Source organism: Uloborus diversus, chromosome 8 (assembly GCF_026930045.1).
Source record: "Uloborus diversus isolate 005 chromosome 8, Udiv.v.3.1, whole genome shotgun sequence".
Taxonomy (NCBI): domain Eukaryota; kingdom Metazoa; phylum Arthropoda; class Arachnida; order Araneae; family Uloboridae; genus Uloborus; species Uloborus diversus.
Genome location: NC_072738.1, coordinates 140,136,371 through 140,149,669, shown reverse-complemented (window position 1 = coordinate 140,149,669; position 13,299 = coordinate 140,136,371). Strand labels below are relative to the sequence as shown.

Here is a 13,299-nt window from a genome sequence, read left to right as displayed (position 1 = left end):
TTTACAAGTTGAACCACACCATGGCAAGGTATTCTCGCTGGTGAAATAATTTTTTTTAACTACCAGTTTGTTTGCACTCTCTGCTTCAATGAGATGACATCTGCCTCCAGCATGATTATTCACTACTCTAGATTGATGGGTCCATAATAAGCACGGAACTGCAGTCTCTCGTCGTGATAACCGAGTTGTCGGTATATTGTATAAGTAAAATCAATTTTATCAATAAAGCATGCTGCTCTCAGTACTATGATATAAAACTCAGGAACATGGCCTTTTTTAAATAGGTAATTTTTTTCTGAACTTGGGTAAATTATTTTTTTACTAGTCGACCCGTGCGGAACTCCGCACTGTGCTTCGAATCGTTTCATAAGGTATTTCGCTCTTTAAGAATTTCAAAGGAAGAACATTATGAAGAAGAATTAAAAAAAAAAAGTAAGCGCAGAAGAGAAGGCATGTAATTTAAAGACATCAGTAACAAAACCTCGTTAAATACAACGTTGTGATAATTTGATCATCGCTCACCTTTTGGTCGTACATATTTTCAATTCAAACATAAATATCATTAAAAGTGTGGCTGAGTAGTGACTCGTGAAAAAGCAATAATTGTGCATGTAAAACAACAGGTTGTGGCAAAAAGAGTCCTGCCCATGTGAGCATCTGACGGGGAAAAAAGAAATATTCAAGAGAGATTTTTTGGCACGGATTCGAATTGGCGCCATTCTGAGTAACAGCCCGACACCCCAACAAACCTAGCAATTGCGCCTTCCTTTTCGAAAGCTATTCATTGAAGGAATGCGTTGTAAAAAACAGCAAAAAAGCTTTTTGCCAATAATAATAATAATAACAATAATAATAAGATCATGCTTCTATGTTTTGTCATTAACCAGCATGATACAATTTAAAATTATTCGAAAAGCATGGAATTTGATTAAGGAATGACGAAGATCTCACGTAGCGATTGAAACGAACATTCTAGAGAAGTAATAAATTAGATTGAAAATAAGTGTTTTTATCTTTGAATATTGAACTATTTCACATAGAAGGTTGCGTTAACAGTTACGGCTTAAATGCCCGCACATGTTTCTCTTTTAATCGAACACTTAAAATTCAAAACCAAAACCAGTTGAACTGAGTCCGTTTTTTAAGTGTAATTTTTCGAACGTAGACAAAATGTATTTTTTTTTTCAGCAGAAAGCAGAGGAGTAGAAAATGATTTCTTGCTAATGAAGTTGATAATAATTTTAATGCTTTCTATCGTATTCGCGCGAATAAAAAATTAAAGGTTTACTGGGTGAAACTCGTAGTTTTAATTTGTCGTAGTATTTTTTCATTTGTACAAAAGGTCGAACACTGCTATTAGAAACATCTACATTCCAGCATACAATGAAAATGTTTTTCTGCACAAAAAGGATTTCCTTTTGGTAAATCTAATACTTTTTTATGCTTACATTATGCTGAGTGGTCTGAATGTAGTCAAAGCTTAAAAAAAGGAAGAACACTCTTCGATTAACAGTCAACTTATCCGAATGATAACTGTAGCCTGCAAAAAGGAGTCGAAACACCAAGTAGCAATCCCACTGCATTTATTTTATTACGTTTGTATGTTATGAGTACATGTAATGCGTAATACTAATATAAATTTGATATTCTTTCGCACAGCCCAAACTTGCCCGAAGTTCGAATAGTTTATAGCCGAACGCTCTACCGAAAAAAACTTATCAATTTAACCGAACAACTAAGTCCAGTGCTTTTTAAGCTTTATTAAAATATGAACACACACACAGGCTATTTTTTTTTTTTTTTGCTGAAAGCGACGTAAGAAATGGAAAACTGCATTAGAACTTTGCTTTTAAAAAATGCATAAGAACTACAGGCAGCATCAAGGTTTTGAAACAGCAAGGGGCGTTTTTGAAAACTTGATTTTTCGACCGTAAGTCTATTTTTCTTCATTAGCCAGCCTGATAAGTTTTAAAATGAGAAGGGAATAATATATAAGATAAGATATTGAAGAAACATTTTTTTATTCTTGAAAATTTTTACAATTTGTTACCGCAGGCTGCTTGAACTGTTATGACTTAGATGGCAGCACGTGTTCATCATTTAACAGAACTGTTAAAATACAAAATAAATTGAACTATGCTCTTTTTTTAAGCGTAGCTTTTCGAATGTAGTAAGAATGTGATAAGCTATTTGTTTTTTTGCAAAAAGAAGAAAAAAAATATATTTTACCCTTCAAATTGAGGTAGTAATTTTTTTATTTGTATAAAGAGTCAAAAACTCATTAGAGGAATATATATTTCAATATACGATTTATTATTTTTTTTTTCTGAACAAAAAAAAATTCTGTTGTAGTCTGAAATCTTAAACCTATTACTTATATTTTCGCTTACATTATGCTTTAATTTTCTTACCAGAGCCAAAGCTTAAAAAGAAAAAAAAAACGTACAATTCCGAAGTAAATTAGCACAACGTTACTTCAAGTTTTCATATCAGCAAGGAGCGTTTCCTTCTCATTTATTTTACTCCTTCATAGTCGTTATTCACTTAATTAAGTGCTCATGTAATGCACGATATTTCTCTAATTTTTAGTTGCAGATTGTCCGGACGTGGGCCCGAACACGCATTCTCCTGGTTACGAAGAGAAATCTCTGCCGATCAAGCTATTCAGCTCTGTCGGTCATAGCGCAAATTAAAGTTATAAGTTTAACCGAAAACCTCATTCTGGTTCTTTAAAACAGGTTTTTCGGCTGAAAAAAACAATTTTTAGACTGTGGGTCTATTTTTCGTCAGTAGCCAGCACCATAAGCTTTAAAATAAGGCGTAAATCAAAGAAATCGATCAAGAATTGGGGAAAATCTGGCGTAGAAACCAAAAACAGGCTACAGAAATAATATATAAGGATATTACTTTTTAACTTTCTCATTTTACTACAAATCTGCTGAGTTTAATTTTTGAATTAATGTTGAATATGCTTGTCTTGAAAATTGATTGTGTCTTTTCATGCCTGTAGTTATAATTACGCATTATTGCTGGTCTCACCGCACAAAATATTTAAAATCGATGCTGTTGCGAAAATAACTTAGTCATCAGCACATGTCTGTTCTATGATTCATGTATAAAAAGGACATATCCTTAAGAAGCCTTATTTTAGCAAGTAAATAATGGATGGTTATCCCCTTGAAAAATGTTCGTGTGATGTGAGTGATTTCTAAATAATTTTAGCATTATATAATAATTTGATTATTTGAGGAGTCATTTTAAACTAATCTTTTTCTGGAGGTTCTGTGATCCTAAATAATATGTTGTTTTGGTTTTAGGCTGCAAGAAGTTAGTTGTAAACCTCAAGATCTCATTGCAGAAATAATTATAGAAGATCCTTGGGATGTTGGTTTTAGGGAAATATTAAGCAAATATGAATATGTAAAGGTATGTTATTGAATTTTTTATTGCTTCTTAAAGTATGCTTCTTAAAAAATCTAATGCTGTTTTCAGAAGGTACCTGCTATTTAGATATTTTTATTTTGTTATATCTCTTGAAGCATTTCAAATATCAGTTGTCGAGTTATCAGTTTTCTATTGTTCCTCTGAAACAGGTACTAGTAACTTCACTTCAATGTAGCAGTTTTTCCCAAAAACATGTTATTGCATTAAAGAGGTTTATATGGAATCTAATTTCTTGATTCAAAAATAATTCTAATCGAACTTTAGTAGTAAAAACAAAAACCTGTCAAAAAACGCGCTCCACCTTTTAAATTCATTCACTTTTGAATTATTATCAATAATCAAAATTTTGAAGTAAATCTTATCTATGCATATACAGTAAAAACCCTCCTAATGGACACCCCTCAAAGGTGGACACCCCTTTTATGTGGACAATTTTTAATTCCCCAGTTCCAATGCAAATAACATTATTAAACCCCTGTCCTGCAGACACCTCTCTATTGCGGACAAAATAAATTGTCCCATTACTATCCACATTAGAGGGATTTTACTGTATTTACGATCACTTGATAAGTTTTCTGCAAATTTGTGTCGACTATGACTTCTCATTCTTAAAAAATCAGGCTAGTCATTTTGGGAGATCAGGATTTTTGAAACATAATGTGATTATGAATTTTTGATTGTAGTTTCTTGTTTTTTTTCCTAATAAAATGCATTGAATATACCACCTATTCTTCAAAAACATGTTTCTAAACTAATCGAGATTGCCATCCTATTGCCTACAAGAAACTTATAAAATTGTTCAAATTATTTCTTGAGCAATAAAGTTAGAAACCTTTAAGTGCAATAATGTTTGGCATTATTGTAAAAACTACCATCAAAGAAACAAGATTTTTGCTCTAACCCTACTAATTATCATTAAGATTTCTATTAATTCTTACTTTTGTGCTGCTTATTTTTAACAACTAGCTGCGTTGCCCAGCTCTGCACGATCCATCTCGGAAATCAAAGTTATGTCAAGTGACACGTGTTCAACAATCAGGCTTTAACAAAAGAAAAAAATCTGTAAAATTTCCCAACAGATTGCAGAAAAATAACCAAAAAGGAACATTTTTAAATCTCTCGATTGGCAAGAAAAATCTCAAAACAAAACCTAAAATTTTATTTGTTCAGTGGGGAAAATAATGGCATCATCTTTCTTCTTAATGATTTTATTCATGCTAATTAAAACTGAACTCGCGGCAGACAATAAATTTCCGGTTTAATATTGATGTTCCTTTACTCAAAAATGTTTATAACTTTTCTCCTGGTGATTTTACTGTCTTGATGGTTTTGAAGTACCGAAGGAAATAACTCTACTTCAGGGATATTTTTTGTGGGAAAATAGAGACAATCGGATAATTATTTTGGATAGAAAGAGCCATTTAATTCCATTTTCATGTCCTCAAATTAAATTTCTAACGGTTTGGTACTTTTTTGGCTTTTGAAAATCTCCCTACATTCCTTCTCGGGTGCCCAAATTCCTTCCTGCCAAATTTGGTGGAGCTACATCATAAACTGGATTTGTATAAGGAACATACAGTTATACATACATAAATACATACATATTCTTTGTTTTATTTATGTAGATTAAAACAAACCTATTTTTTTGAAACTAGAAATGCAAAATTTCCGTGCATTTTGAGGCAGCGGAAAAGAAGTTTTTCTATTAAATTTGGAGGGGAAAAAAATGAAAAAACATTAAATGAGTCATTTTTATTTAATCTATTTTTTCAAGATTCAAATGTATCAAATGTCGATCTGAGTTGAAGTCGACTGTGGCAACCAAATCTGTGTGTCCCTTTTTAATGATCGTTCGGAACCTGGAAATTTTCAAAACCTAGAATTCTTTAAACTAATATTTTTAATGTTTTAAATAAACTTTGAATTTTATTTCATTAATATTTGTGTCCAGTGTGCACCATAACAGTATTACAAAAATTTGATGATTTAAATATTTGAATATATTGTTGATATGTATATATATACTATATGTAATGCATCTTTGCAATTGATATGAAATTAAGAAATTCATTTCCACCTTTTCAGCTAAAGCAAATTCGACTCCAAGGAATGGTCTTGTACTTATTTTGTAAAAGAGAACATGTCACTCATTTACGAGGAATACAAACTTGTTATACACGGACTGGATTAGGCGGTATGTGGGTAAGTTGAATATTTCTATCACCATTCAGAATTTGCTTATAGTGTGATACTATATTTACTGAAAGAAAAATTCCCAACAATCTAGGTTTAAATCCATGTCTGCAGACTGAAAAAATGATCTGGTACAGTTTCTAAAAGCATGATTGTTATTTTTTTTTTGAGATAATAATTTTTTTAACAAAAAGATATGTAATATTATTATTTCACGAGTCAAATTTAGTCCTTTGACTCCTCAAAATTCTTAACATTGTAAAGTTTCTGGTCTCAAGCTGTGTTCTCGTCCTATTGCATTAAAGTGCTGCGTGCTGCATACAGTTCAGAGATTTTTTTTTGTGTGTAACTTTTGGTAGTTAATGGTAGTCAACAAATAAATAGCAACAATTTTTATCTGTAATAATTAACCATGATTTTCCAACTCAAATTTTCTAAAAAGCTAAAAATTATCTACAAGATAATGTTTTCTGTGTTAATGTTCAAAAAAGCTTTTTATTTCCATTGGCTTTGTTATTCATTCTGTATTTTGACATTGATTTTTGTTTCATTTAATGCTTCATTTTATGTTATTTTATTATTATTATTATCCTTTTTTTGCTTCGTTTGATTTTTGAATGCAAAAATATATTGAAGCAGGTACAATACAACAAAAAAGTAATCCTAATTATAAATAAAGAAAAAAATGTACTTCAAGAATAGATTGACGAAAATTGTTATTTTCTAATCATCAGATTGCACACATTTCATTGAAAAATTTAAACTTAGCACGAGCTAAAGTGGAAGTTTCTCTCTTACTTATTCCTTTTTTGCATTCATTTTTTGCTTTGTGTTCTTCTCTTTTCTTTGGAAATCTTCCTAAGCAAACCTCCCCCCCCCCCTTGTCACAGTTTGAACAAATGAAAACTTTTTGTTTTAAAATTGTTTTTTTGTTACATAAAAGGGACAAAGAAACACATGTCAGAAAATGTTACAATTCATTTGTATATAAAACGTTTCAAACTAACTGCACATGTTTACTGAATGTTTTTTTATTTTCTTTAATTTTTTTTCAGGGAAATAAAGGTGGTGTCAGCATTAGATTTTCTGCCTATGGATGTTCAATCTGTATTGTAAATTCACATCTAGCAGCTCATGATGCTGAGATTAAACAAAGAATTGAAGTAAGTAGTAAGTCATTGATGTTTTATACAGTACTTTGTGCATAACATAGTAAAATAAAAACAATGTATCTGGGTTTCCAGGTTTTGATGATATTAACTACTAGAAAATCGCCTGTCAAAGTATGACGGGTGAGAGTTGCTTCTACATGTGAACAAAGCAATTGCCTGTTTGATGATATTTTGATAGTTGAAATTTTAACCCTAACTCCAGTGGATGAACCCTAAACTCCAGTTGATAGCATTCATTGTTGACCTTTTTTTTTCGTTTCTTCATCCTTTTAAAATGACCATCTTACCAATTGTTGTTGTTTTTGTGTCCATGGACATTAAATTTTTCCAAAGGTCTTGATCACAGCTTCAACCAGTATCGATGCGTCCAGGCTGTAGAGGACTTCCTCTATCAAGTCGCTGAGCCGAGCCAGACCATTTCTCAGAAGATTAGTGGTAATTGCTAGGCACTCAAAGATGTGGTTGGGTATTAGCTCAGTATTAGTGCAGTATTTACATTGGACATAAGATCTTGATTAACCAAGGTGGGTCTTTATAGCCTTATAATGATTTGTTTTAAGTCTTACAATTTTCGATGTGAGAGCTCTTGGAAGATCAAAGTCTGTAATGAGAGGCTTTTTTGATGAATGCGTGAAAGTTCTGTTTCTAGCTACAGCATTTGCATCAGCAAGTGTAATAGTTCTCTTTTGAATTAAGTCCCTGCCCTCTTTGGCCAAGGAATCTGCACATCATTTCCTTTGATGTTCACATGTGCAGGTATCCATTGTAGAACACATGTCTTACCAGTAAAACAGTTAAGTTACCGGATCCAGTTCAGCCTTGTCAAAATAAAGCATTTCCCTGCATTTCAAACATTACCAAAAAAATCAAATTATCATGCTATGGCACAAGTTTTATTGTTGGTGATGCCAGGAGCGTTACTCAATCAGTAACGCTATCATCTATTATATATGTGAAGATTTTCGCTTATTTTTGAACTGGAAAAAATTCAAAAGCATTCTTCACATCAATCTACATGTTGCTTAATACCTACTAAACACAACATGATAAATAGTAAGAAATGTGAAATTTATTGATTAGGTGACTTAAAGAGAATGCTAAGGCAATTGTTTAAGCAGTAGATTTAGAAAAAATATTTAAGCACTTAAATATAGAATCAATAAATCTTTTATATAAAAACACAGGAGATTTTTGATATCTCTCAGAGGATCAGTGATTTCCCTACAGGTTGACTATTTTTGGCTAATTGCACTAAGCAGTTAGGCTATTTTCTTAAATTTTCTACTGGTAACCCTGATTTGAATAGTTGCGTTCACAAAGTTGACCAAGCCAATGATTTTTAACCACATGTACTTTTGCTTTATTGCTTGATTATCTCAATAATCATTGGGGGGGGGGGAGGCAATCAAAATTATCAGCAGCTTGGGATTTGTGAACTTCAGTGTGATTTTAATAAAACAATAAAATTCAAGTTTAAAAATTATCATTGTTTTCAGAATTAGTAATTGAAAATATTGTAGTATTTGTTGTAGCTATTATTAAGTTATCTTTTAACTGTTGCACATTAACTATTGACATTTTTTTTTCTTCTGAAGACAAAAGTATTTTGTGCAAATAAAAAGGATAAAAAACTTGCAATTAAATTTCTATGTTTAATTTTTTTTTTAGTAAGAAGAAGAGAAATTTTGTTTAGTTAATTACTTATAATTAGTTAAGTTAATAACCTTTTCAATTTCAGGACTATAATTCTGTACTTGATCATCAGAAGTTTGTTGATCCTTTGACTGAAAATATTATTACGCATGAGTAAGTAATTCATTTTCAAAATAAAGTTCTCAAATGTATAGTCATTCTTATTTGTATTTTCTATTTGAAATGCATGGGATCATAAAAATAAAGCAATTAAACTTTAAAATGATATGCATATGAAATTAAAGTAATCTTTTTTTTTTTTTTTGAAAAACTGGTGCCTATAAATTTAGTGCACTGAACACATTGACTCATAACACTTCACTTAACTGAATTTTCAAAATTTTATGCAAACCCTTTTATTGGAAACTTGCCAATGTGAAACTCTTGCTTTGCCGAAAGTTGCATACAGTGTTTGAGATTTTAAGCTTTTATACACCTTGTAAAATTTTTGATAATTTTCTAAATTTGTTTAACAGATGTTACCTTAAAACTGATTACTTTATTTTTTTATTTTAACTGATTATTTATTGTTACTGTTTCTGATAAAAGAAATTCCGAATTCTTCTATCAAATATTAATGTTATGTATTGCAATTACAATGTTATTTTATATATATCAAATTTAAAAAAAAGCTTTCTTTTTCAGCTACACATTTTGGATTGGAGATCTTAATTTTCGCATTGATGATTTTACTTCTGATGAAATTGAACATTTGATACAGAAAAAAAGCCTTTCACAATTGTTGGCAAAAGATCAGGTGCGATTATTATTATTTTTTTTAAGATAGAAATTTTGTATGTTAATGAAACTTATGAAAATATATTTTTCAAAATTGATTTTAAGCACTTAGTTTTGAATTTCCCCTTTAAATTATAAATAATTTGAGCTCTCAGTGAAAGATGTTGCTTTAAAATTAAACTAAATGGGTATAAAATGTTTCATCATCGAAAAGCATGGGTGCAAGACCTTCCGTCCCAGGACGGATTTCCGTCTGGGACAAAATTTCCGAGACGGAGGTCGGGACGGAAAGAAATTCGATGACTTCCTTTCAGTTTTTACTTAAAAAAGAAAATTTCAGTGTTTGAAAAATATGCTTCATTTACTGGACCGTTCCATAACCACGAATTTACATCGACGTTCTCTCGGTTTTCCGCCATGGGCTTGTTTTGTTTGCAATGTGGTTTTAGAGGAGTGGCTTTTAGACTCGCGCCAATTGACTTTTTTTTTTGATGTAGCTCTGTTATTTCCAACTCACTGCATTGCAGACCGCGCAGTTGCTCACTATTCTCCCTGATTTTTCGAAATAATCGGCTCTAACTGATCATCCTTTCGTTTTTTTCATTTGCGGGTTTTTTTTTTTTTGCAAACTTTACACGCATAAATGAAAATAATGTACGCTCTTAAAATGTCTTTAGAGTTGAATCTGAATCACCGGTTGAGAGTGATTGCTGACAAGATGAAATTTTTTTCACCACAGCAAAGGGCGTCCACATACCAGGTAAAACGGAAACTATCAGGGATTTTGAAGATTTTAATGAAAATGAGAATTTTGGAAATAATCGGGGGGGGGGGGGGGAAATTTCAAGCTGGTTGGAAACACCGATGGGCAACCGTTCCTGCATTTTTGACAAAGACTTGAGGAATCACTAAAGTCCAATATCATTGAATCAAGAATGGAATATGGGGAGGAGGGAGCAGAGAGAGAAAAGAAAGGGAAAAAAAAGAACGGGAGCACAAGTTTGCGAAAAAATGCTGCTCTTGCAAAGATAAGTCCGCAAATTAACCCACGATACTGAGGTCTTAACCCATTAGCGCCCAGTGTCATCATTTGAGGACACTGTAAAAAGCTGCCATTTTTATCCTTATTTTTTTATTTTTTTTATGTTTGTGAAATGGTTCAATAGATGGAAGCACCATACATTATTTGTTATGTTATTCGTTTGGAATGAAGACCAATTCGGCGGGAAAAACACAGCCGTGATTACTGCTTTTTTGTTCATCGCATTGTGTTAACTGTATACCGCTGCGTTGCACTAATTTGATGAGGTCAGTTCTTTTATTTTCACATATATAGAATTTAAATAGTTGATATTCTGCAATGATCTTGTTTTTCAATGTTAATTGTCGTTAATATATCTGTAGTAAGCTAAAAATCTTATCCGTCATCGTTTGAGGACGCTGGGCGTTAGCGTATAATTCTTATATGCCAACTGGATTTGCTTCTAAACTATTTCTTACGTACTTTACAGATGAAATATAAATAAAAACTGAAATATGAGTCGACAAAAGATATTTAAAAGCTTAGAAGAAGCAACTGCTTATCTATTTTCTGAAGAAATAGAAGCAGATATTATAGCAATGCCTCCGGATGTAGATGATCTGACTGATGAGGAGCAGTTTGATGATGAGAATTTGGATACTCCTGTTGTATCAGATGTTGTAGGTTCAGTAGAGATTACAATACCAGATAAGGATGAGAACTGTAGCATTTCGGTTACAGACATGGAAAATGATTCTGGTAAACGTAAAAGAATTTCAGATGAAAAAAAGGGAAACAATACCAACAAGCGTAAAAGGATCTCAAAGAAAAAAAAAGGAAATAATACCCATAAAGGTAAAATGATCTCAGATTACCAGGAAAATAATTCCCCTAAAAGTAAAATAGAAATATCTGCCAAATGGACAAAAGAAAACCCGGTTTATGCATTTGGAGCTTTAGAAAATGCTTCTAGGAGAAACTTGGATGTATTGACAGCGCAAACTACTAATATGAGCCCAATTGAGTTGTTCGAAGAATTTTTCACTGAAAGTGTTTATGATATGATTGTAGAGGAAACTAATCGATATGCTCATGAAATGAAAAATAAATTGAACTACAATGTGACCAAAGAAGAAATAAAAACCTTTATCGGCTTTCTCATACTTTCGGGCTACCATACTTTGCCTAGTGAACGAGATTATTGGGCAGAAGCAGATGACTTAGGAGTAGCAATAGTGAAGAATGCTATGTCTAGAAATTCCTACTTGCAGCTGAAGAGTGTTTTACATTTTCAAGACAATAAATTGCATCAGAATAACAAACATGATAAATCATTTAAAATACGTCCCTTATTAGAGAGTCTTTCTAAAAATTTTCAAAAATGGGGAATTTTCCATGAAAATTTGTCTATTGACGAAATGATCGTCAGGTATTATGGTCATCATCCCCTCAAACAATTTATAAGAGCTAAACCTATTAGATTCGGGTATAAACTCTGGGCCCTATGTGGAAGTAATGGTTACTGCTACAATTTTTCGCTTTACTGTGGAAAAGAATCAAATAATTCTGAAACTGATAAACTTCCTTTAGGTACAAAGGTGGTGTTAAATTTATTGTCTATTGTAGATGATCCAAGCAGCCACTGTGTTTATTTTGATAACTTTTTTACCAGTCATGCATTACTGAAAAAATTGAAAGAAATGCAGTTCAGAGCTAGTGGAACGATACGTGAAAATCGTACTGCAAAATGCCCACTAATGTATGATAAGGAAATGAATGAAAAAGAAAGAGGTTTTTATGATAGTAGAGTGGACAAAACTAATGAAATTCTTGTTGTAAAATGGAAAGACAATAAGTGTGTTTCTTTGGCCACTAATTTTGACACCATATTACCCCTCTCTGCAGTGCAAAGATGGAGTGTAGAAAAAAAAGAAAAGGTGAAAGTGAATCAGCCACATGCTATAACCTCATATACCTCCTTCATGGGGGGTGTTGATCTTCATGATTGGCTTCTTGAAAAACACTCTATATCAATACGAGGGAAGAAATGGTATTTTTGTCTTATCACGAGAATGATAGATATGGCTATTGTAAACAGCTACATTATTTATAAAATGATTCATGGATCTAAGGAGATGCCAATCAAAGATTTCAGGAGATATATTGCAGTCACTTATTTGAAAAAAGGGGCCGACTCGAAAATAGCCTTAGGACGACCAATACAAAGACCCACAACATCCAGATCTAATGTACTTCCTGATATAAAATTTGATAAAATACAGCATGCCATTGGCAAGAGAGAGAAACAAAGGCGTTGCCAATATGATACTTACTCATCCAAGCCAAGAACATATTGTATAAAGTGCGGCACAACTTTGTGCATACCATGTTTTTCTCTTTTCCACACGAAAAATCAACCCTGAAAATGTAAAAAAAACTAATGTCTATAATAAATTTTGATTTTATACATATTTTTTTTATTATTTTGTGCACAAATTGAAAAGTAAGTATTTTTAGACTTAAAAAAAAAATCTTTAGAAAATTACATTTTTGCATACGAACGCCCAGCGTCATCAAATGAGGACAGCTTAAAACTTATGGTTATTATGAAAATTTTTCAAAATGCTTTTGAAATACTCTTAATGTATGCATTTGTACCCATATATATCAATTTCAAGAGATTTTACGAAAAAATGATATTTTGGGCGTTAATGGGTTAAAACGTTTATATTTTGGACAATCTAAGAGGGGGGGGGCTACTAAAGGACTCCAATATAAAATATCGAAAAACTGAATTTAAAGCCATTTTTGAAGTTAGGAGTGGTTTGATATTTCTCCTCTGCAAACTCTTAAAAATTTAAAAGTCAAAGTTTTAAGCCGTCTTTAATGATGTAAAAATGGGAAGGGAGAGGTTTTAAATAAAAATCGAAAACTGGAGTCTAAAAACACTAATTTAGGCAATCTTTGATGACTTTATGAGAGATGGTTTCGGTGTTCTAACATGAAAATGTTTTGTAGCTGATGTATTAAAAACTATTT

At 31.9% G+C, this 13,299-nt stretch overlaps 1 protein-coding gene across 1 annotated transcript in view; it reads left to right on the top strand.

The window, feature by feature from the left end:
- Positions 1-13,299, top strand: part of LOC129228238 (inositol polyphosphate 5-phosphatase K-like) — a 43,464-nt gene that overhangs the window by 22,240 nt on the left and 7,925 nt on the right. Inside the window, exons 4-8 of the mRNA XM_054862906.1 lie at positions 3,318-3,426; positions 5,530-5,646; positions 6,693-6,800; positions 8,548-8,615; positions 9,147-9,258. Of these exons, the coding sequence (XP_054718881.1) occupies positions 3,318-3,426; positions 5,530-5,646; positions 6,693-6,800; positions 8,548-8,615; positions 9,147-9,258 (514 nt within the window). The remainder of the gene's footprint in view (positions 1-3,317; positions 3,427-5,529; positions 5,647-6,692; positions 6,801-8,547; positions 8,616-9,146; positions 9,259-13,299) is intronic.